This window comes from Cheilinus undulatus, linkage group 12 (genome assembly GCF_018320785.1).
Source record: "Cheilinus undulatus linkage group 12, ASM1832078v1, whole genome shotgun sequence".
Classification (NCBI taxonomy): Eukaryota; Metazoa; Chordata; class Actinopteri; order Labriformes; family Labridae; genus Cheilinus; species Cheilinus undulatus.
Window position 1 is genome coordinate 33,595,311 of NC_054876.1, and position 26,468 is coordinate 33,621,778.

The window sequence follows — 26,468 nt, forward strand, 5'->3', positions numbered from 1 at the left end:
AATCTTTGAGTGTACAATAACAAATTCATTCTCAAATTTTTAGATTGATCAGTGGAGCTGCTTCCCCTATACATATCCACAGACAATAAACCCATAATTGATGCTAAAATTTACTGAGTCTAACATCTACATCAAAGATGTAAAACCAACCTAACCTTCAGATATGGTATTATTTCCAAGAAGGTTGACTGTATAAAACAGCCCTGGCGCTGTAGGATTATAATGTCGTTTTATTATTTTAAAACGTGACAGAATAAGTGTAGAAAATGGACAACTGACTTTTTCCAGTCTACTTTTCTCCTTCCTCAAAGATGCATCATCATCGTCACGCTGCAATCTCGCCATGGGCCAGAGCAATGCTTCTAACCGGCGCGTGCACGTCAGCACGTCAGCTATTCAGCGTCGTTCCGTCTGGTGACGCAGTGGTCCGTGTGCTCCGCCCCCGGCTCGAGGCTTTTGTAAAGGGTCACGTTGCGTTGCAGCAGTGAAACAGCAGACTCCCCTGCATCCTCAGCACCCAGCTTACCTGCCCTCTCTACGAAGAGACACCCACCAGCAGGTAAGACCTAACCCTCACCCTAACAACGCCACAGCTCCAGAAAGTCCGTTCATTTAATCCAAAATGGAAAAAAATCTGATAAAAGGGATGATGCGGATGTGATGCTGCTCCACGCAGCCTCATGCTAACTTATCTTCCTGGCTAGTTGGACTCGAATTACTTAATAATATTTTGACTCGTTAATGTAAGCCTGCTTTTGTCTGTTTGTCAAAAACATACGCTTCAGTTATTCAGTCTTGTTTGATATTGTAGTAAAAGTTTTATATTTGCGCCTTCATCGAAATACGCAACAGGAAGGGCGTGAAAATATGACCTTCAAGGATGGAAGTGGTCAAAACGGAGATGGTTGCGTCTGCCTCCTGATTAACAGTATAAACAGTGTTATTAAATAGTTTTATTTTATTATTTCTGTACATCGTGTTCAGTATTCAGATGGTGGCTGTGGTTTCCTGTCAGTGTATCTGTGCCTGGCAGCACGTACACCTCTGATGAGAGGAGGGGCGTGATCAGGAGGAGGACACACACTTAATGCGTAATAAATGTATAGAACATACATAAAGATGCACAAACCTTACCTATTTTAAGAAAACTTAACTCATTTAACGAGAATATGAAATATAAAGCATATTTTTCAGTTTAATGATTACTGCAGTGCTACAATGATTGATTCATGGAGTGGACATTTAGTAGATTGATGGAAAAATATAAAAAAAACACTCAAATGTCAACTATTTTCTGCTTCTTTAGGAGAGAAAAGCTCAGTTTCTCCATCTTCATCCCCTAGAAAATGAATTAAATCTGAGCTAAGCTTGTTGAATTGCATATTAATATACATGAAATGATAAAAACATGAATTCAGACACAAACATGCTCAGTTGAACTTTCAAATTATGCTGAAGCTACAGTCTCAAAAAGATAAGTAGAGCTGTAACAGGTAATTTCCATCCATCAGTTTCCGGATTATTTTCTGCAATAAAGAAAGTACAAAATGTCCTCAAATCCAAAGACATACAAATAAATACCCCCCCCCCCCCCCCTTACAGGATGCATCAGTGCATTTCTGTTCTTTCAAATTCAGCATACCTTAAATGATTAATAACTACATAATATCTCATTGTCAATTAACCACGTTTAATAGCATATAGTTTCAGCTCTGCAAAAGATCATATCCTGCTGTTTTAGCAGTTTATATTAAGGGCAGTCATTTACCATAACCTTTTAATCATCTGCACCTTATATCCACTTTTTCTTATTGTTTTCCTCTATTTTTAACAATAAAAACACTCAAAATGTGTCCAACATCCCACACTTTTTTAAAGTTGTTCGAGGTGGAAATTTTTGTACACTAGTATTTACCAGGAGGATGTCATCCACTGTAATCTGCTCATTTTCTCCAGTGTCATCCTCTGTGGTGCACGTAGCCTTGACTTTTTTTCCATACATAGGCTTCTGTATCTGAGTGCTGCTGGATCAAGGCCTGAGTGTTGAGAGAGCCCAGACACAGGGACGTGCATCATTGCCAAGGCCAGCAGCAGCTCACAGAACGCTGTGCTCCCAGCACGCTCTGCACGTTTCAGCCATGTTGGAGACATTTCACCTCCACCTCCACCTTGTAATGTGAAGGAACAAGGAAATGAACAATTACAATGAGCAAATATACAAACTTCCTTCTCCTGGTTATGAGCACAATATTTACTTTTTATGACATGAATTAGTTTCAAGTATTATAGCCATATAAACAGTTGGAAGGAAAAGTTTAAGACATCAATGCCTGTAGTAATGCTTAAGATATGTCTGCTGCAGCTATATTGCGGTAGAAATAAGTGATAAATCTGAATTTGTTGTATTTTTTTGATCCTCTGTTGGTAAGTGAGTCACTGAATGAAGCATAAGTTTACTCAGTGAAGAACAGCCTCCTGTTGCTTTATTTCCTGTCTATTGGGATGTATTTGACTGGTGATTTATTTCAGTATTAGAGATTATAATGTGATTAGTGTTTGCTGGGGTTATGCATGACGCCACAGGAGGGAGTTGGCTGATGCATCTTGATGTCGCAGTGCAGAAAGCGTGTTTGTCTTGGTGAGGCTGACCACGTGCAACAGGCTGCAATCAAGAGACACCATGTAGAGATGTGGAGATGGTTGAATGAAGTCACGAGTACTTCAGCTGTCTTTAGATCACATCCTTTACACTATTATCATATAGTATATTGCTCCAAGGAGAGTGCCTTTTAACTCTGTTTTTATTAAACTCTCCAAAATATCTTAACCAAATCCTGCAGTGATGTCCTTCATCAGAAGGTAACTCTGCTCATTGTTTTGAAGATAAACCTCGTCTCTGGTCGGTGGTAGCCAGTCATAATAGAATCAGAAGGTTGCAGCTTTAATCGAGTCACAGTGACATTTTTGCTGCGTTGCTTTTCTGCTGATTAGATCATGAATCTTGAATCTGCTGCATCAGTATGAATGAACCCTGCTGAAGCGCCCTTGAGCTAATGATAATGAAAAATAACTAAAGAAGGCATTAATGGGCCTCCAGAAATGAATGTTTAACACTTTAAAACCATACATGACGTCAGCCTAAAATGACTGCAGCTGACCAGCTATAGTGGATGTTCAGGGTAAAAGGGCTTACCCATTTGACATAAAAGAGTTCATTAGAAATGTAAGTAGTGATATATTAAAACTTTTACTAAGTGCACTGAATTTTTAATATTTTAACAGTTATATAAATGCATGTTATTAAAGGCATCATCTAAACCAGATGGGCAACTTTGGTTATTAAGAGGGCCACAATATTTTTTATTTTCACTGCTAGAGGGTCAAATTGTTGTAAAATGTGAGATTTAACATATTTTGTAACTTAAAATTATGCAAAAGGAACCAATTTGTAGCTTTCATTGTGCAGATACAAATAGTGATGCTTAAATGAATCAGCTTATATAACATTTTAACTGTTTTACAATTCATTGAACATGTTACTTAACGGCTATTTTACTTTATTTGAATTACATATTGAGCTTTTTATACTAATGCACTAAAAGATGAATATAGAATACTTTTACAGCAACATTTAAAGCTAATTATACCTCTGTTTTCTTGCGTACATTTACCAGTAATGAACAATAGTTGTAGAATTTTTTTTTTTTTTTTCATTTTTGTCCTTATTTTAACAATTTGTTGGACCAACTTGAGGGCCCTATTGATTGAGGACGACGGCTACATGTGGTCCTCAGGCCACCAGTTGCCCACCACTGATCTTAACACAGCCATTGTTGTCTCATGTCAAACATATGCAATTAAAATATTAAAAAGGTAGCTGTTGTTGGGTTGTTAAAGTGTTTTCTCCATCTCATTCTTCAATCTTAACCTGGTTTTCCATTTAGTTTGACCTCAGTGAGCAAACTGAATGAATAATGTATGAGGAATCAAAATGATCCTCCATCTTGTTGGCAAAGTGGAGATGACCAGACATTTTCACTGAGCATTTTTTCCAGCAGGCACGTTTGAGCTGTCGCCAGCATGGTGTGAGTAATCGTAATGAATGGTGGTGTCATTTCTAAAGAACATAAGATTAAAAACACCTCAAACGCTTTCAGAGGGTTTACCCTGAAGAAATTACATTTTTGTTTGTAGACTACATGAGAAACTGCAACTGCAATGTAAAAAAATCCTCTTTTTTTAAGTCCACCCCTCCTTTAGTTTTTTACCATAGAATAATTATTTTTCGCATCTGTGGTGCGAGGGCCTGCGGGAGGTGATAATCATTGGTTGTTTGCTTCATGTTGTTTTGTGCCTCATTCCCCTGTCGATGGAGAGTGTTTCCTGGAGATACATGAGCAGCAGATATTAAAATAAGAAACACAGTGTCGCCAGAGTTTATGAAGAGCAGTCGTGACAAAAAGGTCTGATATAAACATCATTAATAACTGTGTTAATCAGTTGTGTAGCCCTCTCATAATGAAGATGAAGTAGAAGTGTGAGTCAGACACACAGTGTAAACACCTGACAGTCACCTGATGGTCAGTGTTGCTGCCACAATACCGCCATTAGTGACAGAGACAACATGACTTTAAAAGGCTGCAGTGATGAGGGGGACAAGCTCTGCTTCTATAGTTTGGTCATTCATTTAACTTTGAGGTTATTTTCCTTTAATGTAATTTAGTAAAACTGAGCTATTTTATTCCTTATATGAAATAGCTGCCACATTGTATAATTTTGTTCTGTTTGACGTTTTATCCACTGGATTTAAATAGCCATTAAAACTCAGGCTGTGCTCCTAACCAGAAAGATGTCAAAAAACCTCTTTGTGCATTTAAAACAGTGTTATACTGACTAACCTGAACAACACTGATCATATGTCAGACTCAGGTCACAAATGAACTGTAAGGCATTGTCCTTTACGCTCCTCTTTTCATCCCTGCAGCTGATATGAAGAAACATGACCGGTCACATTTCCAGGCTTTATTGTGTTTAGCTCTGCATTTTCCAAAAGAAAAAACACGTTTTCTGCAGTAAAAGGCATTTTTCTTTGACGTTTGGTAACTTTCCATTGTCTTTGACTAAATATTGCATAAATTTCCCATTGCCTCACATTATTTTGCAATGTTTCCTCAACAGAAAGTCGACACCACAGGAACCAGAGTCAATGAAAGCATATTGTTGAAGCACGAAGGTGCTTCACAAAAGATAGCAGGTATTTGCTGAGCATGAGCTTTGTGTGACTAAAAGTGAATCAGGGCTGTGTGTACATAAACACACATAACCACGATGTAGTGCCCTTTAGCTGGCCTTTATCAAGTGTAAATACTCTCTGTAGTTCACTGGAGGGGTCTGCATGCATCTCTGGTCTAACTTTTACCCTCAGGAGACGGATTCTTCCCTGCAGGTGTGAGGTCTTTAGTTTCATCTGCATGTTGAATTTGACTACCAGCAGCAAGCTGTACTCGACATTAGTGGTCTAATAACTGCACTGTTGTCATTGAGAGGTCTATGTGAGCTTTAAAGTTTGTAATCTCATAGCTTTAAGCTGAGGATTAACACAAAGGATATAGACAGTGTCCTGCTGCAGCATGTCAGTCTCATTAGGAAGTCCGTTATCATAGAAGTTTATTCTTAAGATATGCTCAACACTTTATTCAGTGTGTTTTTACCATAACTGGTGAAGCCGCGTTATGAAGGATTGTAGTTTTGACATCCATTGTCGTTACACTAAGATTTCTCTTTATATACAAATGAAATACTGTTTATCCTAATTGGATTGATTTACTTGCTTATTTGTCAGTAGAGGTGGGAATCACTAGGCAGACTCACAATGCAATAGGATACACTGCCTGATGAAATATCCTGCAAGATATGTGGCACAATAAAGCGAGTTTGCAGTAACTGATATGTTGGAAGATGATCATATAATGATGCACCACAAAGTCTAAGAACTGAAGAACATAAAACTGCCCTGTAAAGATAAAGTGCTGCATTTGTTTAATTATTCAGAAAACTTTCGGTGTCAGTTTCACAACCTTTTAATTCCTGTACACCGCTATCCGAAAGGATCCTGTTGTCTTCTCCCCTATTTTATCAAATTACTTTATCCTCATTAGATCCTGAGCAACATAAGCCAATCTTGAATTAAATGGTAGACTTGAGCTTGTATAGGACTTATCTAGTTTTTGGTTTTTTTTACAGTGCAGATCAACCATTCACAACCACGTACATACTGATAGTGGAGGCTGTTAAGTGCTAATCTCATTCATGCACATCTATACGCTGTCATACACCAAGGATGTGGCAGTAGGAGCAGTTTGGGATTCATTGTCTCAGCCAAAAGATTGAACATTTTAATGTTTGTTGAAGATTCTGTCCGGCTCTTTTTACGGGTATGTTTTCAGCAAGTGGGCAAATTGGCAATATGATAAAGATCACAGTACATTTCAAATATTTCAGCTATATATTCAATCTTAAATCACACTGAAGGTATCAATTGAATCTGAGTCGAAAATAGTTTTCTTTTTTATTAGGGATGCTCAGACGCATCAGCATCAGCTGTTACTGGCACTTTTCACAGATAACAATCAGCAAATAATGTGGGCATGAACTGATACCCATTTATATGTGATCTTTATCTGTTGTGTCGTATCAATTTAATGCTAGCAGATAGCACACCTAACAGCTGACTCAGAGGAGCAGCTCATTACTGTGCAGAGGAAGACACATGTTGGATAAACCCTGATCTGTTTTTATGGACAAATATCAAAGGCAGTTTAGACCAGGGGTTTCAAACTCATTTAGGGTAAGGGGCCAGATTTGCTCCAAGACATCCTGTGGGCCGGACAGTTTTTTAGCAATATCAATCTGCCCAACGACTGATAGAGAAATGATCCATTATTAGATGCAGGTACCATTTAATGAGTGCTGCATGTTTACACACGAAAAGGTTAATTAGCTACTTTAGAAAGAGAAATTTCTTGCAAGTAATCTAAACAGGATAGGCAAAAATATGCTGTCCTTGTAACATATGACATTTTTTACAGATTTTAACGTTTTTAGAATCCACTGATGACGAATTTACAAGACTGGATTATTCATTAAATTTACATTCAGCATGACTGTTCATGGCTTTAAAACAGCTACCTGTTCACAAAACCTGATCTGGCCCAATTTCACCTGACCTTGGATCAGTGCACAGAGTCCAGAAAGGAGAATAAGAGAGAGAAAGGAGGGAGGGAGAGAGCAAGAGCGAATGAGACAGGATCCTGCAGAGATTCATCGCACTGCTGTGCTATTACTTTTTTTAAGAGCTGCAAACCCTCACCTGCTGAGTGAAAACTTGACTTTAAACACATGTATGAGCCCTACAGTTGTTCTTCTGCATGTCCACTCTATCTGAATCCCCCTGACATCCCTACACGCGTGATAGACTGGGTTAGGGTTAGTCATTTTGGATGCATTTTAGCACTGCATCAAGACTAATCATGCTGACCTCTCATGTCATAGGACAGCCAGGAATTTTTACCATTTGACAAGACCTGGAGTTAAATATGCCACTCTCGGACGAGCAACCTGGTACTGCTGGCAATGAACTCAGACAGAACCCGAGCCCTGGACCAAGCAAAAATCACTGATGCCCTCAACCATAACAACCGGAAGATTGTTTTATTATGAAGACATCAAAAGAGCGTGTTTTATTGACTGCAGTATGTTACTTAAAAGCATTTGGGGATTAAGGCACCTATTTTGAATTCTTGTTCTTATCTCTTCATGCTTATTCATATCATGGATATGATATGAATTGAGTCTTTTGTTGGCTTTACAACTGCAGTGTTGTTAATTGGCAGCAGAAACTGGTTGAATTTTGTAACTGAGGCTGCAGTGTGCATGCATAAAAGGCACGGGCCGCACTAGCACTACACTTTGATGTCAAGTGGGGGGGGGCAAAAAAAATCTCCCATGGGCCATAATTGGCCCGCGGGCTGTAAGTTTGAGACCCATTAAGTAGACATTATGGGAGTTTTACTCCAAGAGAAGTGATTTAAAAACCATCGGTATCAACCATCAGCTAAATCAATCAATTTAAACATTGATACCAGCATGGGCCCTGATTTTTACAATCGCTGCATCTCTATTTTTCATGCTAACAGGCAAGTGGTATCTGCTTTTGCATTCTATAGCCGTACCTGTGAGGATGTAAAGGTATGTGTAGTCAAACTTTGTAGCAGGTCCCATCAGTTAAAAAAAATAATCCAATACTGAAGTCTATGTTGAAATTGGCAGGATAGACGTTGATTAGCGCACTTAACAAGCTAATGGTTATATTTTGATGTGTTCAAGGTCAGCTGGAAAATTTCCCGATTGGAGGAAAGGGTATCAATATGTCAAGATGTTAATAAAATAACTTGTATTTAGAAATTTTGTTTTTTTTATTTTTATTCATTGAAGACCTTTTGGAGGATGTAGTATTATTCTTAATTCAAATATGATTTATTTTGCCAGTTTATTTTAATATGTTTTATTCCTTTAAATGTTAAAAAAAGCTAAGTAGGCCAGAGAGCCTGAACTGTCGTTGAAAATGTGTTCAGGGGAAGGTTCGTCACCCCAAACATTATGGCATTACTTTTTGTGCAGTCTGGACCAAAAGATAACTAAAGTAAATCCTTTCCTCTCAGCTGTTACTGAATAACAGACAATTTGATACAGTATCATAAAACATATCTACAGTGATAATTAAGTTTCTGGTTTTGTCTTACAGCTCTGTCTCTCTTTCCTGAGCTGATTGGATCTTTTGTAACTCTAGCCATCAAACAGGTTCGTCTATAGCTGATGAACTCTCATTGTTTTAACAGTGCTACAGTCATTGATGTTTTTCAATGGGAGCGGCAGGGCAATCCGGTGCAGTCGACCAGAAAGAGAAGTCACAACATGTTCTCTGGCATTAGTGGGCGTGATGCGATTTAGGTTGTACGGAAATTTACAAATCCCATGCTAGTTTATTTTTTATTAAAGAGCAGTGGCAGATAGAACAGCAGGAGTTTAAAATGACATTGAAGGGGGTAGGAAAAACGTAAAGAAGTGAAATAAAAGGCAAGGTTACATGCCATGCACAAAGAGTGATTTAATGACATTATGGGAAACAGGGAAAGTGTTACTGAGGAGAGAGAATCGAACCGTGCTGCATCCATTCCTGCAGCTGTAATGAGGTCTGGAAGCAGAGTGTATAGGAGCTCTGTTACATAATGTTCCTCTCTGTCTTCTCTGCGCGGATGGACGGGAGAAGGGAGGGGAGGCAAGGGTTACGTAACTGCTTATTTACAGCGGAGTGAAGAAGGGAATGGGGAACAAAATAATCTGGTTTGAAGCATGTGTGTGCATGTCAGCACGTCGTCGACAGAGCAGCTGATCCCACCAGTATGACCAGATCAGAGAATGAATTATCCTGTGAGCTGAAACAGACAGATTAAACCGCAGACAGGAGTGTCTCTAAGAAAGCATCTAAATGACAGCCACATTCAGAACTATTTCTATCTGCCTTGTTCTCTTTCAGTTGTATTTATCACATTTCACCTCACGCACACTGAGCCTGTGACGTAGCCGTGTTCAAGGACAATAGAGGGACAAAAAATGGGGCCAGTGCTGGGCATTCTTCCAGGTCGACATACCGTGAAACAATGTGATCTCCATGGCTCTCTCTCTCTCTCTTTCAGCCATCATGACTCACCAGTACCCCGCACTGACTCCTGAGCAGAAGAAGGAGCTGCAGGGCATCGCTCAGAGGATAGTCGCTCCAGGAAAGGGCATCCTCGCAGCTGATGAGTCCACCGGTATGTTTTTATTCACACAATAATGAATCTCAAAAATCACATTAAAAGACTATCATTTGGTTCAAACATCTTTGAAATCAGTTTGCACCAAATATACTTTATTTTCACATAAAATTCCTGCAGAATGGTAATTCATTCAGTAGCTACTAATATGCGTAATAAAGTCCAGAAGAATCACAGCAGTTGTCTTTGCTTAGTAGTTCAGGTCGAGGATTGTCTCCAGGTTCTGAAACTGTGGCATGATTGTAGTAAAAATTTGATTAGGGCTGATTGATTTGGGGAAGTAATCTGATTACAGATCTTCCCCAACAGTGCAATTGCAATTTAATATGCAATCATTTTTTTAAGTTCCTCATCTTGTTTATTTTAACAAACACAATTGTCCTATACCAGGGCATCTACAGAGTCTTTAAAAGTATAGAAAGTTCTCAAATTATTTTGCCAAAATTAAGGTTTTTGAAAGTATTAAAGAGTCTTAAATGATGGGACTCCAGCAGGTTTGACATCAGTCTGCACACATGTTTGTATCTGACCCTTTGGGCTGTCATTGCATCCTTAAAGCTCTGCTGCATCCCTAGCTAAAGTTAATGTGGACCAGTGCTGTGTGCATGTAGATGATAGGTAATATACGATTTCTGAGAAGTGGTTGGAGGAGAAGGTGCAGGAGCTGAGGCTGGAGCTGAAATCTGATCCTGTTTTAACAGATTTTGCAGATAAAAAGCAGCTTTAGAGTGATTCTTTTGCCTGTTGTAATACTAGCACAGAATCTGTTAATGTAAGCACAGCTAATCTCAAAGAAAGCTTTATTTGCATACTACCGTAACAGATGCCATTGGCATTTGCTTGACTGTGTTGTAGGCCTGGGCGATATGGCCTTAGTATCATATTACGGTATTTTTCTTGCCCTTCGCGGTAAGGGTATTATATCATGGTAATTGAAATAGGTAAGACCTTTAAATGCATACTCAGGTGCAACAAAACCTCTCCCCCTAAAACAAACCTGTGAGGTCAGACTGAACTCATGTCTCAGGAGAGGCTCACAGGATAGATTTAAGTCTCTCTGTGTTAAATTCTTTGTAACTACTGTAGTGTTGAGTTTCTCTTCTGTAGTGCTGAGGTGTGTCAAGCTGATATTAACTATACCACATTTCCCAATGGGGGCATTCACAATAAAAGCAAGTGAGAAACAATAACAAATACAGTTTAACGGTAAAGGAATTGATGGAAGTAGCATGTTTATCATTAATTTAACTTCGCTTCAACAGCGACTTAAATTGGCTGCAGTGTTTCCAGCTGCATCTCTGACATTCATTTAATGCCTAGGCTCGCTCCTTGGACCCAGCACGGACTTACCATAAGTGAGTCGTGAGTTTAAACACACCTTTAAAGAGTTTTTTAAGCTGAATCACTACAGAGCTGAGCTAAAGGTAAACTGAGATGACCTAGCTTGTGTTAAAGCCCCAGACAGCCTGATAAGCTCTGCCTTTGTCGCAGTTATCACATTCATCGAACCTGGTGAGGAAAAACACAGGCTTTTGCCCGTTTACTGTGTTGCATGTTAAGTGCAACAGCATGAGTGGCGACGTTATTCCTACTGCCATGATTACCTTTTAAAAAAAAAAAAAAAAAAAAAACAATCCCCCGAGTGTTAGTTTTTACCACTTCATATTCACGGTCAACCAGCACAACAAACAACAACAGTAGTTTAAATAATTCTCTAATTTTGTCCATTTTAATTTATTAAATAAGACACTTTTCCTCTATTTAGGAATGGATTGTTTTTGTGTTGATTGTCTTTGTTTTTTAAAAATGTTGTATTGTATGTTGAGCCATGCCTGAGAATTTTCTGTCAGACAGACATTTAACTTTAGCAATTTTTCTGAATGAGTATTACACACACTGTGCAGTTATAAAGTAGAGATGGAGTCTAGTGAGTGTTCATGTAATGACAAGTCTGTTTAAACATGCATCATTCTGTCTGCTGGTTCTGGGGTTCAGTGAGTTTCTGTAGGGAGAGAATGCATTTTATATAATCATGCATAAAACATTTCTTTCACATTAAAAACATCTGTTATTACAATCCAAAGATAATTCAGTCGCATACTCATTTCTGAACTGTTTCTTAACAGGAGTCACATATTAACTTACGTTTGCTTGATTTACAGGCAGCATGGCCAAACGTCTGAACCCCATCGGGGTTGAGAACACGGAGGAGAACAGGCGCCGTTACCGCCAGCTGCTCTTCACAGCCGACGAGCGCATTGACAAATGCATTGGAGGGGTCATCTTCTTCCACGAAACCCTCTACCAGAGCACAGATGACGGCACTAACTTTGCAAAGCTCATCAAAGATCGCGGCATTGTTGTTGGCATCAAGGTACCTAATGTTTATGTTGTAGTTCAGCACTGATAGAAAGACACACCCAAAAATCTAGACCTTTAAATCAGGAACTTGTCATTTTCACCTGGCATTGCAACATGTCACCCAAACAGCTCAAACACTTCTGGCTTACAGCGTATTGTCTTCAGTCTGTCTCAGCTTCATGAGGAAGTTTAACTCTGTGTGGAGCCACGTCCAAATTAAAATCCAGCTTAGATTTTCAGGTTAGCAGTCATTGTCCAATGGTTGATAAAACTTAAAGGTCTCCTCCACTGTATATGGAAACAGACTCACTACCAGCATGTTTAGATACACACAGACCCACCCATAACAGCGGGTCAGGTCAACAAGATGAACTGGGTTAAGATCCTTAAGGACAAATGTTCAAGAGTTTTGTTTATCTGCTCAGTATGATATAAAAACACATGCACTGGCTGATTTTAAAGACATTCAAGAAGGATTTTTTGTTTCATTTGAAGTCTGTTTTAGTTCTTTTAGGTCAGCTTCCCATCTTTTATGGGCTTTTCCTTTCATTAATTTTCCTTATCATGCATGAATATACAACATTTATTACCATTTATCTGTGTCTGATGAAACATACCTGTCCAGTATGTGATAAGTAAAGCTAATAATCTTTTTCATAGAAAATATTTAGTATAAATCTTTTAAATATATGATTTTTATTACTAAATGTCTTTATCACATGCTTCAGATATCTTCCTTTAACCTTTCAACAGGTGGACAAAGGTGTTGTGCCCCTGGCTGGAACAAATGGAGAGACCACCACTCAGGGTAGGAGTCGTGATGAATGCAGGATCCTAAACCTTGTTAGCATTAGAGAACTCCATCGTAGTGTTTCTAACAAATGCCCCTTCTCATGGCTGCAGGTCTGGACGGGCTGTCTGAACGTTGTGCACAGTACAAAAAAGACGGCGCAGACTTTGCTAAGTGGCGCTGTGTGCTGAAGATCAGCGAGACCACGCCGTCTGAGCTAGCCATCTTTGAGAATGCTAACGTCCTGGCAAGATATGCTAGCATCTGCCAGCAGGTTAGTATGAGATTACTGCATGAACCATTTATTAAACAGATTAAAGATTTTCCATTAAAATTTCACTTTGTTTCTCCTAGAATGGTATTGTTCCTATTGTGGAGCCTGAGATCCTTCCTGATGGAGATCATGACCTGAAGCGCTGCCAGTACGTCACTGAGAAGGTCAGTGAGTACATAACAACACTTTCTACTGTATACATCCCACAAAGTTTAGATTTCACTGTCTTTAATCATACGTGTCTGTCTCCTGCTGTCAGGTTCTAGCTGCCGTGTACAAGGCTCTTTCAGACCACCACGTTTATCTGGAGGGGACTCTGCTGAAACCCAACATGGTCACAGCCGGACACTCCTGCCCCAACAAGTACAGCAGCGAGGAAATCGCCATGGCTACCGTCACTGCCCTGCGCCGCACTGTGCCTCCTGCAGTTACAGGTCAGAGACACACAGATATGAGACGCAGAAGTTTGTCAGATTATTGTGTTATCAGTCAGTCACAGTGAAATATGATCAAAAACTACAGCTCTGCTTCAGTTAAGATTTGTTGATTTAGACTGCATTATACTGACAGGATTTCTTAATATTTTGTCCCTATATACTAGTGAATGCAAGAGATGGATGATCTGAAACACCTTTCAACAAACTTAACTTTGTTACTATTTTATATACAGACTTAAAAAAGCCTCAATTGGTGCTAGAAAACACGTTGGTGTAAAAATAGTATTTAAGAGAGGATTAAGATCAGTTCATAAAGTTTCAAAGCATTTTTCCTATTTTCAGAATAGTTAACATGGAACATTGCTCCATTTAAACTCAGTCCAATCAACTTATCATTAATTTGTTGTATGTTTTAGTTGCTCTGCTTTGCTCTGATGTGGGGTATTCATATTAGGATTTCATATGAACCTGTCAATTGCGCTGACAACCTGCCTTAATTCAGATACTGCCTACTGCTGGATTAATTGGATTAGAATGAATCGTCCCTCCTCTGATATTTAAGCTCTTATGAGGAGATTTGTAGCTGCTTATGAAACCAACTAACATTAGCACTGATGTCTAATGACCTACAGAAGCAAACAAGACCATTAGAGAGGAGATGGGTTTATTTTATATCATTTTATGTGTCACCTCTGTGGCTGGGTGGGTGTCGGACAATGATAAACAGAGGGCTGCTGAAACAGACGCTTTTTTAAACACACCTATTAGTCAATGTCAGATGCACATTAAACACTTGAAGTAAAGAAGAATTTTTATCCCACTACAAGTACAAATATGAGGTATGGCTAATAAATAATGAGACTGCGCTTATGAAGCTGATCCCAATTATTGCCTCCAAGCTCCCACAGCCAATCACATCTCTTTCTCTCAACACAGTGGTGTATTTTAATATGACGTACTTCTCACTAATCCCTGCTTGCATTAATGCTAAAGCACCACGCTGCTGCTGCTGGCAAAGTCTAACCTCCCCCACCCCAGCCTCCTCCTTTATAGCATGAAGCTTGCTGCAACCTTATTCAGATTAATAGAGCTATAGATAATTAATGAAACGAGAATAAAACAACATGGTTCACAGTCACATCAAGTGTTATATATTAAAGGTTGGGGATTCACTTACAACTGCTGTAATTTTTCAATAAGTGACGTCTTTAGTTAAGTGCTAGCTAATCACTTTTAATACCTTAGCATAAACACATGCACTTTAGTCAGTAGCTAACAGTGAACTAAAGATGTGACTTATTAGAAACTTCCATCAGTTTTGCGTGAATACCCCTCCTTTAATATATAACACTTGAAGTGACTGTGAGCCATGTGGTTTTATCCTCATAAGCGTGGTCTCATTATTTAATAGCCACAGCCATACGACTAAATATGATAATAATAATCTTTATTTATAGAGCACTTTTCAAAACAGAGTTACAAAGTGCTTCATAAGCAGCAGAGACAACAAAGCAGATCAAATAAAAATTAAATCAGGCAGGTACGGGTTAAAAAGATCAAAACGTGTTAAACTCAAAATCAGATAGATAAAAGTTGTTAAAAGTGAAATCAGGAAAGGCTCTCTGGTAGAAGTATGTCTTAAGAAGAAATTTAAAAGAGGTCACCAACTCAGCAAATCTGATTCCCTCAGGCAGGGTATTCCAGAGCCTCAGGGCACGGACTGTCCCCTTTAGTTCTCAGCTGGGCCCCTGGTACAGCTAAGAGACCCCTGCTCGAGGATCTCAGAGTATGTGCTGGCTCATGCAGGGTTGAAGTGCTAAAATGTAGGTATCTAAAATGTTTGTTGGAGGCAAGTCATTGAGAGCTTTAAGAGTTATCTGTAAAATCTTAAAATCAATTCTAAAATGTACAGGAAGTTTGTGTAGAGAGACTCAGATCTCCTTAATTTATTTAAAAGCCTGGACGCTGAGTTTTGAACCATCTGCAGGCAGTAAATATCTTTTTGGTTCAGGCAGGTAAAAAGGCTGTTACAGTAATGTAGTCATGAGGATATAAAAGCAAGTAAAGGGGTTTCTATGTCTTTGAAATTGTATTTTTTAAGTATATTTCTTATATGATTAAAACAGAATTGCATAAGTTTAGTATGTTTTTAAAAAGTTACATTACTTTCAAACAACTGCTAGACTTTTTGTAACAGGCTTTATGTTATTAAAAGGGGAACCAGCAGATGGCAGCCCTTCCTCTGTGATGAGCTGGGACCCACTGACATGTATCTCAGTTTTGTCATCATTTAATCGTAGAAAGTTACCAGACATACAGCTCTTCACATCATCCAAACAACTTTTAAGGATGCTCAGCTTACCCAGGTCCAAGGCTGCCCATAAGAGGGGATAAAAGGGAGAGCTTTCTGGGGACCAGCCAAATGGGGGTCCATGGAGACGGGCAAAATCATGATCCATTGTAAAGTTAAGCTGTGATAACCATATTTTTCAACCTGGAGAGTAACCATTTTTTATCAAAGCTACAAATATTTTTGTAGTATAGTATAAAGTAGTGGGATAAAGCCTTCTTCAAAATATAGACCCCTTTTCATAAAAAATGAAAATAGGTTAGAAGTGTCAAAAGGGGTTAAAAATGAACAAAAATTGCCATAAAAAACAGTGACATCTTGTTAAAATTGGCAAAAACATGAGGGAGAAGGTGATGAAAAGGGATTTAAATGTTGCAAAACGGGTTAAAAAAAAGTTAAAGAAGGCTAATAAGTGCACAAAATTGATAGTGGCAAACAATAGTGGCATATGGACAGAAAACTGTTAAAATTGGTTAAAAAGCGGCACAAGTTATTTCAAAATCAGAAACCAATAATAGCTTCATACATGTTTCAGCTCCAAAATCAGGTAACTGTTAGCCAGGAAGCTAGCACCAATTCTGCTGATCCAACACACATGTGTTGATATCATAAATCAAAACTATGGAGGGCCCATTAGCTCAGTTTTAGGGGCTCAGCCAAATCTATGTCAGACCTGTATGCCCAGACAGTATGTATAGCTAGGTGTCATCTGCATCAAAGTGAAAGGAAATGCCTTGTCCTTCAATGGTGTGAGCTAAGAGCTCAATTGTTCCGCTTTGTATTTAGAGGCTGTCAAAAATGGACACATCATGAAAGTTTCCTCCTAGTCTAAGACCTTAAATGATCTTTGAGAGTCTGTTTGATCAGAGACATAATGTCTGTCTGTTCTTTTCTCTTCCTCAGGAGTGACCTTCCTGTCTGGTGGCCAGTCTGAGGAGGAAGCCAGCGTGAACCTTAATTCCATCAACAACTGCCCGCTGGCCAAGCCTTGGGCCCTGACCTTCTCCTACGGCCGCGCTCTGCAGGCCTCCGCCTTGAACGCATGGAGAGGAGACCTGAACAATGAGAAGGCCGCCACCGAAGAGTTCATCAAGCGTGCTGAGGTCAGAAAAAAGACAAAAATACACCTTAAACACATCTTAGCAGATCAAAAGTGTGCAGTATTGTTAATCAGTCTGTTTTTGTCTTTTATCTAGGCAAACGGTCTGGCTGCACTTGGCAATTACGAGTCTACAGGAGCCGGTGGCGCCGCAGGGCAGTCCTTGTTTGCGGCTAACCACGCCTACTAAACATCTAACGACCACACTTAACGGTGGCCTAGTCGTAGTCTTATATCTGCTCTGCTATTTCCCTCTTTACTCCTCCATCAATCACTGGCCTGCGCTGTCTGCTGTACTTTAAATTGTCAGAGTTATCAAAAGTACTTTATTAGATATGTGTGTTTAAAAACATAATGTGAAACTATAAAGGGAACAAGCTTGTTTTTCTTTCATTTTAATCAGACAAATCAAAAAAGATTTTAAACAATTCATAACTGAAGTTAAAGCAACAACTTGTCGTTTCAAACTCTAAAGCTCAGAGACGGGTATGTAGAAGCTGCAAAATTTAAAGTGGATCAAGATAATCAGCCAGTATTTATCATGCCTCTTTTTAACCACACCACCTCCCCCATTTGATACATCTTGAGCCCCTCCCAAGCAGGGAAAGGTGAATGTCAGTGTTTTGCTTCTGTCTGAACGCATTATTGCCTCGTCTTTAAACTGCTACACTAACATCCTTCCTGACAGCGGGACCAACCGACTACTAGTGGCATCAGTGTGTCTGTTATGGGGCGAGACTCTTCAGATTGAGTCGGATGTTTTTATGGCGTTGTACTGTGTTCTACTTTCAGACAGCTGTAGCTCCAGCAGAGGTCAGCAGACCCTCTGTGATAGAACGACTACACACCGGGATTCATTCTAACCTTTCTGTTCACGCTTTTGATCACCACTAATCAGAGAAAACATCTTGTGTGTCTAATCTCAGTATAACATTAGCTTTAAATTACACACAGTACTTAATGTATTCAGTTGTGTGAAGGTGTCAATATCATTTGATGCTCGTGTGTTCCCATCTCCCCCTGATTCCCCCCCGCTCACCCCACAGGGAGAGGAGATGGTTTCTGTTAACATGGACCAGTGTGTGGGGTCAGCACGGGGAAACAGTCACTGCTGTGTTGGATTACTGTGATGTTTGTGATGTTAATATATTGTTCTTGAAGCACTTGGTGTGTCAAATAGTGGAGACCAATAAAACTAAAAGAAAATATAACTATGATCTTTTTGTGTGACATTATTTCTGCCAGTCTGTGCCCTTTTTTCCTTTATATGCTGCTGTATTTTTTTGCATTTTGATGCCTTATAGTCATCTAGCATTAGGGATGTAATGGTGCACACGACATGGTACATATAATATTGGATTGTTGATATAATTTTATCCTAATTTTTTTCAGATTTTCTATCTGTTTAGGCATGTCAAATTTAGAGCTGTCAATTGATTTAAAAAAAATGACTATCTGCAGGCTTGTCATTAATTGCACTAAATAACATATCAAAAATTTGAGGAAGACTGAATCACAGGTAGACTTGAAGCCTTAGGCTTGATGGTTGTTTCTTGATTTCACAATTTAATTTTAAATCATTCTCCATGTTATTTAGATGTCATTCATGTTTAATCTGACCACAAATCTCCCTTCAGTTCTTCAATGAATGGTATAATAAAAATTAAAAGCTGGATAAATAAAAGTTGTATGATAAGTGACATATAATGTCTCAATGTTAATTGTCATTGCATTAAGATTTCAGTCAACAATAATCACTATTCATGCCCTGTTTCTGCAGCTCTGGTCCATTCATAAATAATATTCTTTTACTTCAATTATATGAAAATAAAAAAATCAGTTTCCCTTACTTTTCTGCATAAATACCAGTACTAATATTTATTTTTTATGAATATAAGTAATACTCTTAAGTGGTTGTATAGTTACTGATAAAACAATTAATTTTAAAAAACTGGATAATATATGACATTTAGACAGCTTCGAAACTTGTGTTTAAAATAAAGGATTTAAAAACAACTGTTTGAAACAGGTAATGTTATTTTCTTATTGCTTAAGGTTTGGTCCGTGATCTTAACACATATTACTAAGTCAATATCCTTCTTTTGAATCTTATGTAATGACAACCCAATGAACCTTAAGGTATTTATATTGGATAACAGGATAGCCAAAAATTGCAGCAGTGGCTTAAAGGTTCAGCCTTTTCAAGGATCCGCTTAATCAATCAAAGTGAAAGAACAGAGCCTGTAATCACTCAAGGGCCTTTAGTAACGCTCTGACCTCCCACCTGCTCCAGCAGACTCTGGTGCAGCCAGAAGCTGTGAATCTGTGCCTGCTTTTATGGTGAACTTTTGAAATATACTCTCTATCACTCTGACTGGATCTATAAATTTAATAAACTGGAGAAATTCTGAATGTTTACATCAGTTTTCAGTGTTTGATTTTAAAATACCCCTAGGAAGTGAGATACATTCTCATTCTCTAAAGCTGAAATGCGTGTTAACAGGATTTCAATATAAAGAAATAAGTTGAAAAGGGTTTTACAAATGAAAACAACAAAATTTGCAGTTAAAACCCCACCGAGGGTTTTATTGCAGGAGAAGATACCCTACAATTAATTCCTTAATGACGAGAGCAGCCAAAGAGATAAACAAAAACTAGCATTCATTAATATAAAATACAATAATGATAAATTTGTTCAGAATATCTTAACATTATATTTTTTGCGTCTGACGTCTGCGCAGCTTGCAGTTTTACCCTAAATATATTCACCGGGTTGTGCCGGTTAGACGGTTCCTTTCTAAGTCTTCGTTCAGCCTTCGGTAACGTGACCTATATGACGCTGTGGGACATTTCAACAAACGCACCCCATTCCATTCACTGACAGCAATGGCTACCACGGAAGTGGGTGAGTGTATTCATAACTGTTATCTCTTATTAAGTATAGTCTTTTGTATTGAAAATAAACAGCGCTCAAAGCCGCAAACAACAGTTTGTTAAACGTATTCAACACTTACTTTGGTTATTGTGGCGCCTGCTCGCGGACATTGTTTCTTCATGTCATGAACCTCTGCGGCTAACAGCTAGCTACTGTTAGCATGTCCAGCTGCTGCAGTGATGCCCTAACTGAAGAACAGCAGTTTTAGCGTTGTTAATCTGTGTTTTGGGTTTCGTTTATTTTATTATCAGTCACAATAAAACAACTGCTTTAAGTTTTTATCAATCATCCCCTGAAAGTACATTTATTCAGACAAATATTGGAAAAGAAAATTAAGTGACTTTGCGGAGGCCTGAGTAACACAAAATACAGTGACCCTACAGTTTCCGAGTAATGTTAATGCATCTGAAAGCAGAACATTTGTGTTGAAATTTCCTGTTTATGAAACTGTGATAGATAAAGGGTATATGTCCAGGTCTCGTTATGATCGTACAAGGGTTTTGGTGAGCCCCAGATGATTTTCAGGTCTTAAATTGGGCACACTGAAGTTTGGGAAAGGCTGATCTATGTCGTAGAAAAGCATCCAAAATTAAAACCTACATATTTTTCATAAGACAGTTTTGTAAGGGAAATGAATCCATAAAGAATTCCAGGTAAAGTGCTGCATTTTACCTAATTTGAACTAAAATTTTCTTGAAATGTGATGATCCAAAACATGTTATCCCATAATGAGTGCCTAGGATTTAAATTTTGGTTGTAGTGGTAGCAAATAAATCATTGTCATTTGATTTTTACTAGTTTACTGAAGTTTAAGATCCTGCTATCATGAAATCCCTATTCATAACTTTAATGTAAAAACAGTAAATCTACCCATAAATCTGTCCTTGGGGCATCATAGAAAAACATCTTGCACTTTCTAATTTCTATCATCACAATAACTAACATAGTAATGCCTGAGCATAATTTTTGTCTCCGTGCACCTGTCAGAGCGCAGACGTGGCCAGCTTGCTGCTCTGTCCATAGCAGCAGTGGTCATCATTATCGGAGTCCCTCTGTGGTGGCGAACAACTGAAACATACCGTGCCTGGTTGCCTGTCAGTCAGATAAAGGAGTTAGATATTCTGCAGGTTTGTATTCCTTCTTGTTGCTTAAAACACACCCTTACCTTGCTCTACATTGTACTTTCAGAAAGTGATTCCTTTTAAATATGCCTCCCTCTGTATTTCTGTCTTTTGTAGCTGCAGTTGAGTGCTGATGTGGAGGTTGTGTTTGCACGTGGAACTGTGACACCAGAACAGCAGAAGAAGGTCCCGCTGACGCTGACACAGGATGATGAACATATAGTAGATGGTGATGATCAACATCGTCTTTCTGTCAACATACAGTGGTATATGAGGACTGAAAGTTGAGTTGTTTGAATTATTATTTTTTTCTCCCAGAGAGAACATCTTTGAGGTACAGGTATGAGACAAAGTACCGCACAGCTACAATCATGGAGGAGGATGCTCTGAACCAGCCCACTGCAGCAGGTGGGGTGATATCTGCCTTTCATATATAGCGTGCCGTTCCTCACAGCCTAGCATTTTTGTTAAAATAAAATCCAAAAGTCATTTCTCTCTGTCTCTCATGTCCTTCGTCAGAGGCTGATCTATCTCTGCACACGCTCAGTGAGAGTCCATGTGGTTCTTTAGTTGTATACGTGATCCCAGAGATGTCTTCACTGCTGCCTGAGGTACAAGCACTTGTTTTTATTTATTGGTGACCCTTTTCCTTCTCTTTTATTTCTAACTCATTATGTATTCATGTAAATAAGTGTTAAAGTCTGTCAGTATTTCCCTTTAAAGGGATTAGGTTTGCTTTTTTGTGCTAAGTTTATGGATCTCTGTGGAGTCAAGTTCTTTTACGTGAAAGGAAAGCCTTTCTCAAATAATGTGAAACTGCAACTGAATATAGAAATAATAACTTATATGTGTGTAATAATATACTTATTCACAATAAAATGAGTTCTATAGTCTTCTTGTTTAAAAGAACTGCCATACTGACTTAGTGCACCTTCCCTTGCAGGATACGGATGTTTATATCGGACAAAAACGCACAGCTCTGCTACGAATTGGCGCGCAGATGAGAGTAGGCAGGACGCTAGAGCAACTGCTAGCTCACCTGGAGCCTCGGATCAAGAAGGTGCTTCAGGTGATGTCTTTTAGCAACACTGATATCACCGCTGCCCTCAGCAACAGAGTGCGCCCCAGCCCTGGCAACAAAGAGAGTATTGCTGACAGTATGAGAGCCTTTAAATCCAGCCCAGGTCAGTGTTTGTTTCAGCCCAGCCATACAGTGAAGCAGCTTGTGTTTCATTTACTATAAGCTTCAATCTGGCTATGTCTGTTCTCTTTTAGGTTATGAGATAACCTTTAGTCTGCTTAACCCAGACCCAAAGTCACATCGGTTGTACTGGGACATAGAGGGTGCTGTGGAGACTTACATCCAACCTTTGCTAACAAAACTGTCCCCTTTGGCCAACTTCAGCATCGACTCTCAGGTACTGTTTATTGCTTATACTGGCTTACAATGATTGATTATTGTCTGCATTCCTTCTGAAGTTGGCATTAGAACCATTTACATTCCCAGTGCCTGTCCATTTTTTCTACCTGCCCATCTATATGTACATCAACCAACAAAAATTGCACAAGTGAAATAAATATGAATTCACCTTTAAACAAATGAACTGTTATTCAATAACTAAACGCTAGTTTAAAAAGTATACAAAATGATGTGATTAGCAGCAGCAGTCGTGCTGATGTACTTGAATCTCTTCCAGACCTTGTATTACACTGTGCTCGGTGTCAACCCTCGATTTGACAGCAGCCGCAACGGCTACACACTCAACTGTGACAGCCTGGCTCATGTCATCAACCCTGTGGAAGCCAGACTTGGTAAAAAGAAAACACACACTGGATGTTTTAAACGTTTGTCCAAATTCAAACAGTTTTCCGGGGATAATTTCATTCAACTTTTCTCATCTGTTTATTATTTTGTTTCTTACTTAGGCTCTAATGCTGCATCTTCCAACCCAGTGCTGAACTTTCTTCTTTATGTTCCTGATGCTGCACATTCCCCCTTATACATTCAGGACCACCAGAAGAAGGAAGTGACTTCTAATGCATTTCATTCTCCACGGTGGGGCGGAATCATGGTAAGATCACCTAACAGCAACACAAGGGGACAATAGTCTAAATAGTTATAACTGAATATTTTAAGGAACAATAGCATCTCAGCAATGCAGTGTCTCTATCTGGCATCCCTACTATTGTGATGATAACAATGATAATAAAAACATCTCTGTTTATGTCTGTATAGGTCTATAATGTCAATGGTGTCTCTGGACCAGATGTAGAGCTACCTGTGGACGTCAACATCAACATGGCCAAAGTCATGGGAGTCTTTCTTGCACAGCTTCGGTAATCTGACACCCTTAGTGCATCAGTTATCTCTTTCCCTGCCTTCATGAGTTAATTTTTGCATCCATGTTGGGTCAGACTGCTGCTAGGTGTGCAGTCCTCCACGCCACCCCCTGGCTTCCTGATTGCGCAGTGCGGCAGTGCAGGACTCGCTGACTGGGAGCTTGATCGTCTCATGTGGAGTCGAACTGTTGAAAATGTTGCAACAGCAACCACCACCATCACCTCTCTGGCACAGCTGCTGGACCAGATAGGCAACATTGTCATCAATGACAACATTGCTGAACAGGTAAGATACAAAATGCCCTGTAAAAGAAAGATTTTGAAGTGTTTCTGTGGGATTTTGTGCCCGTTCTTTTTGTAGAGCATTTATGCGGTCAGGCACTGGCCTGGCTCGTAATCTCCATTCCAGTTCATCACAAAGGTGGTCTTCCACTTCGTGGCTAAGTTGCTGTTGTTCCTGAACACTTCCACTTTGCAATAATATCACTATATGTTGTCTGTGGAATATCCAGCAGGAAGTAAATTTCAAAGTTTTATTAAAAGGGAGACATCCATCACAGCACCACGCTTGAAGTCACTGAGCTCTTCAGAACGACAAATTTTGTATAATGAGTGTTTGCAAATGGCTAAGTGCTTGATTGTATACAGTGATGGCAACAGGTCTGATTGAAACACCAGAATAGCTAGTATGGTCAAATACTTTTGTCCATATAGTGTATGTAGACCGAGAACTTCCCTTCAACAACTAGAGGAGGCCAGATAGTGAATTCTGGCACCCCAGAGCCAGACTAGACTGAAGTAGTTGATCAAATGTTTTAATTACTTCATACTTCTTTCTATAATTTCCTCAATTGTGCCTAACATTTCCTTGTTGTTCCCGTCTCTCAGGTGTCCAGTGCAGTCACATCCCTGCAGCTGGCCATGGCTGAGTTGGAGGCCGGGAACCTCGGCTTTGCTCTGCAGTACAGTAAAGAGGCCATCCTAGCATCAGAGAGAGCCTTCTTTGACCCATCTCTCCTTCACCTCCTTTACTTTCCCGATGATCAGAAGTTTGCCATCTACATCCCTCTCTTCCTGCCCATGTGTGTGCCTATCCTGCTGTCGCTGCTGAAAATTGTGTCTGAGGCAAGAAAGAAACGCAAAGAAAAGCAGGCAAAGAAGGATTGAGAGGGACATTTGAAGAGATGTGAGCAAAGATCTGAACAAAAAGTATCATGAATGAACTTTTCTTTCATTGAGTGGCCTTTACATTAAGCATGACGACAGGCTTATCTGCAGCACCGGGGTTTGGGGTTCTCAAATGTGATGTGATTTTTTTATTCTTCATGTAATAAATTATTTTTATTTTAGGATTGTTACAAATGGCTACAACACTGGGAAGCTTGAATTATTGTAAATGTGTACAGATTTTTATATTTGAATGTCACTACCTACTGTAAGTTATTTGAAATTTGAGGCTTAAGTTGTAACTTTTGTTTTTTTTTTTATGTTCCTGTGGTATGAAATAAATCTATTGTATCTTATACCTTTAAGAATTTGCAGGATAAGCATTTGCCAAAGCAAACTTGCTCATTGTTTTGGTTCTTTGCCCAATTAAAACCATAAGAAAATCCAATTTTTTCCCCTCACCATTTTCATCAGAGAAATTTGCTTATGTGTGGATTTTTAATGGTCTTGCAGGAGAACCAGTAACTTTTCTATTGATGCTTTAAGGTTGAATTTTTATTTGTAATATCATACACTGTCTGGGTCACTGGGTCTTAATTGCAGCTTTAGAAATCAGATACACAGCATTTTAATGTGGTTTTTATCAGTGGTTCTCTATTGGTCTATCCTCAGGGTCCAGCATCACAGGGTCCAGTAAAATAGGCTATATGGCTGCATGACTACTTAGGACTTCCATATATACTTTTTGCCACTTATGTTTTCCAGGCACAAATTTGTGACCCACTAAAAACATCTCCAGAACCCACTTTGGGTCCCGATCTGCTAGTTTAGATAAATTGCCTCTTTTATTTACCAAGAGTACCAATAGTTGATGACATGAATGTGATGTGATAAGACACAAATGGGAAAACAATCAAAGCTATTACTAAATGACCTATCAGTTGAAGATTTCAAACCATATTGCATTAATAACACTAGTAGGTGGGACTTTGCACTAATTGCGGGAGTAGAACAGAAAAGGTGAGATTTGTCTTTGACTACATCATTTAAATATTTCCCATATAAAGGCGATATCACAAACATGCTATAGAAAAAGATCACAATAGAGCTACGCCAAAGAAACTCAAAGAACACATTTATCAAGTATTGTGGTAAAAGATAATATAAAGAAACATTGAATTCAGTAGTGAGTTGAAGAATTAGTGTAGTATTAGTTCACAACCTGACTTTAAAATGATAAAGAAACTAAACTGGATTAGTATAAACCAGTGGTATTCAGCTGGTCTAGTGTCAGGACCCACCATGAGCTTCTTGAGCACAAACTGTGGCCCCTATTTTTTCCATTTCAACCAAATTATTTGAATAAAAATGGTGCAGTTTGGACTTGAGACAGAACAAAAAATGTAGTGGATTAAAGGGATGGAGACATGCCCTTCAAAATAAAAGCACATCATATTTTTGTCCACTTTTTCCAGGCATGCTGTAAATGGCTCTTTTGGCCCCATCCCACTAGTTGAGAACCAATTATGAATGACTTTTTTCTTTATATTATTTGCACAGGGCACTCTGTAACTTAGTTCTAGGTGAAAAGTCCGTAAATGCAGATTTTTTTTTTAAATCAATCAATAAATTTATACATGTATTTTTTCAAGGTGTAGAGCTCTAATTTTCTCTCATACTAGCGTATGTGACATATGTGTAGCATATTTGACTGGATTT

General features: G+C 38.9%; 2 protein-coding genes across 2 annotated transcripts; both read left to right on the forward strand.

Annotated features, from left to right (window-relative positions):
- Nucleotides 1-430: 430 nt before the first annotated feature.
- On the forward strand, nucleotides 431-18,397 carry aldocb (aldolase C, fructose-bisphosphate, b). The gene is made up of 9 exons (XM_041801073.1): nucleotides 431-559; nucleotides 9,756-9,872; nucleotides 12,038-12,249; nucleotides 12,990-13,044; nucleotides 13,140-13,300; nucleotides 13,381-13,464; nucleotides 13,560-13,734; nucleotides 16,991-17,190; nucleotides 17,284-18,397. Exons 2-9 carry the CDS (start codon nucleotides 9,761-9,763, stop codon nucleotides 17,374-17,376), a joined length of 1,092 nt encoding a protein of 363 aa, XP_041657007.1. The 5' UTR covers nucleotides 431-559; nucleotides 9,756-9,760; the 3' UTR covers nucleotides 17,377-18,397.
- Nucleotides 18,398-20,045: 1,648 nt separating this feature from the next.
- pigs (phosphatidylinositol glycan anchor biosynthesis, class S) lies at nucleotides 20,046-25,197 on the forward strand. Its single transcript, XM_041801465.1, has 12 exons — nucleotides 20,046-20,091; nucleotides 21,109-21,248; nucleotides 21,360-21,471; nucleotides 21,561-21,650; nucleotides 21,762-21,853; nucleotides 22,186-22,426; nucleotides 22,518-22,660; nucleotides 22,940-23,054; nucleotides 23,169-23,314; nucleotides 23,479-23,579; nucleotides 23,658-23,868; nucleotides 24,471-25,197. The coding sequence occupies exons 1-12, from the start codon at nucleotides 20,073-20,075 to the stop codon at nucleotides 24,747-24,749; spliced, it is 1,689 nt and encodes a 562-aa protein (XP_041657399.1). The 5' UTR covers nucleotides 20,046-20,072; the 3' UTR covers nucleotides 24,750-25,197.
- Nucleotides 25,198-26,468: the final 1,271 nt, after the last annotated feature.

What these genes read in the sequence shown, in the direction of transcription:
- pigs (XM_041801465.1), top strand. An exon ending in AGGAGTTAGATATTCTGCAG is followed by an intron (nt 21,249 to 21,359) that starts GTTTGTATTCCT and finishes TGTCTTTTGTAG; the next exon opens with CTGCAGTTGAGTGCTGATGT. An exon ending in CACGGTGGGGCGGAATCATG is followed by an intron (nt 23,315 to 23,478) that starts GTAAGATCACCT and finishes ATGTCTGTATAG; the next exon opens with GTCTATAATGTCAATGGTGT.
- aldocb (XM_041801073.1), top strand. Translation starts at nt 9,761, where the DNA reads ATGACTCACCAGTACCCCGCACTGACTCCTGAGCAGAAGAAGGAGCTG. An exon ending in GCATTGTTGTTGGCATCAAG is followed by an intron (nt 12,250 to 12,989) that starts GTACCTAATGTT and finishes ACCTTTCAACAG; the next exon opens with GTGGACAAAGGTGTTGTGCC. An exon ending in ATGCTAGCATCTGCCAGCAG is followed by an intron (nt 13,301 to 13,380) that starts GTTAGTATGAGA and finishes TGTTTCTCCTAG; the next exon opens with AATGGTATTGTTCCTATTGT.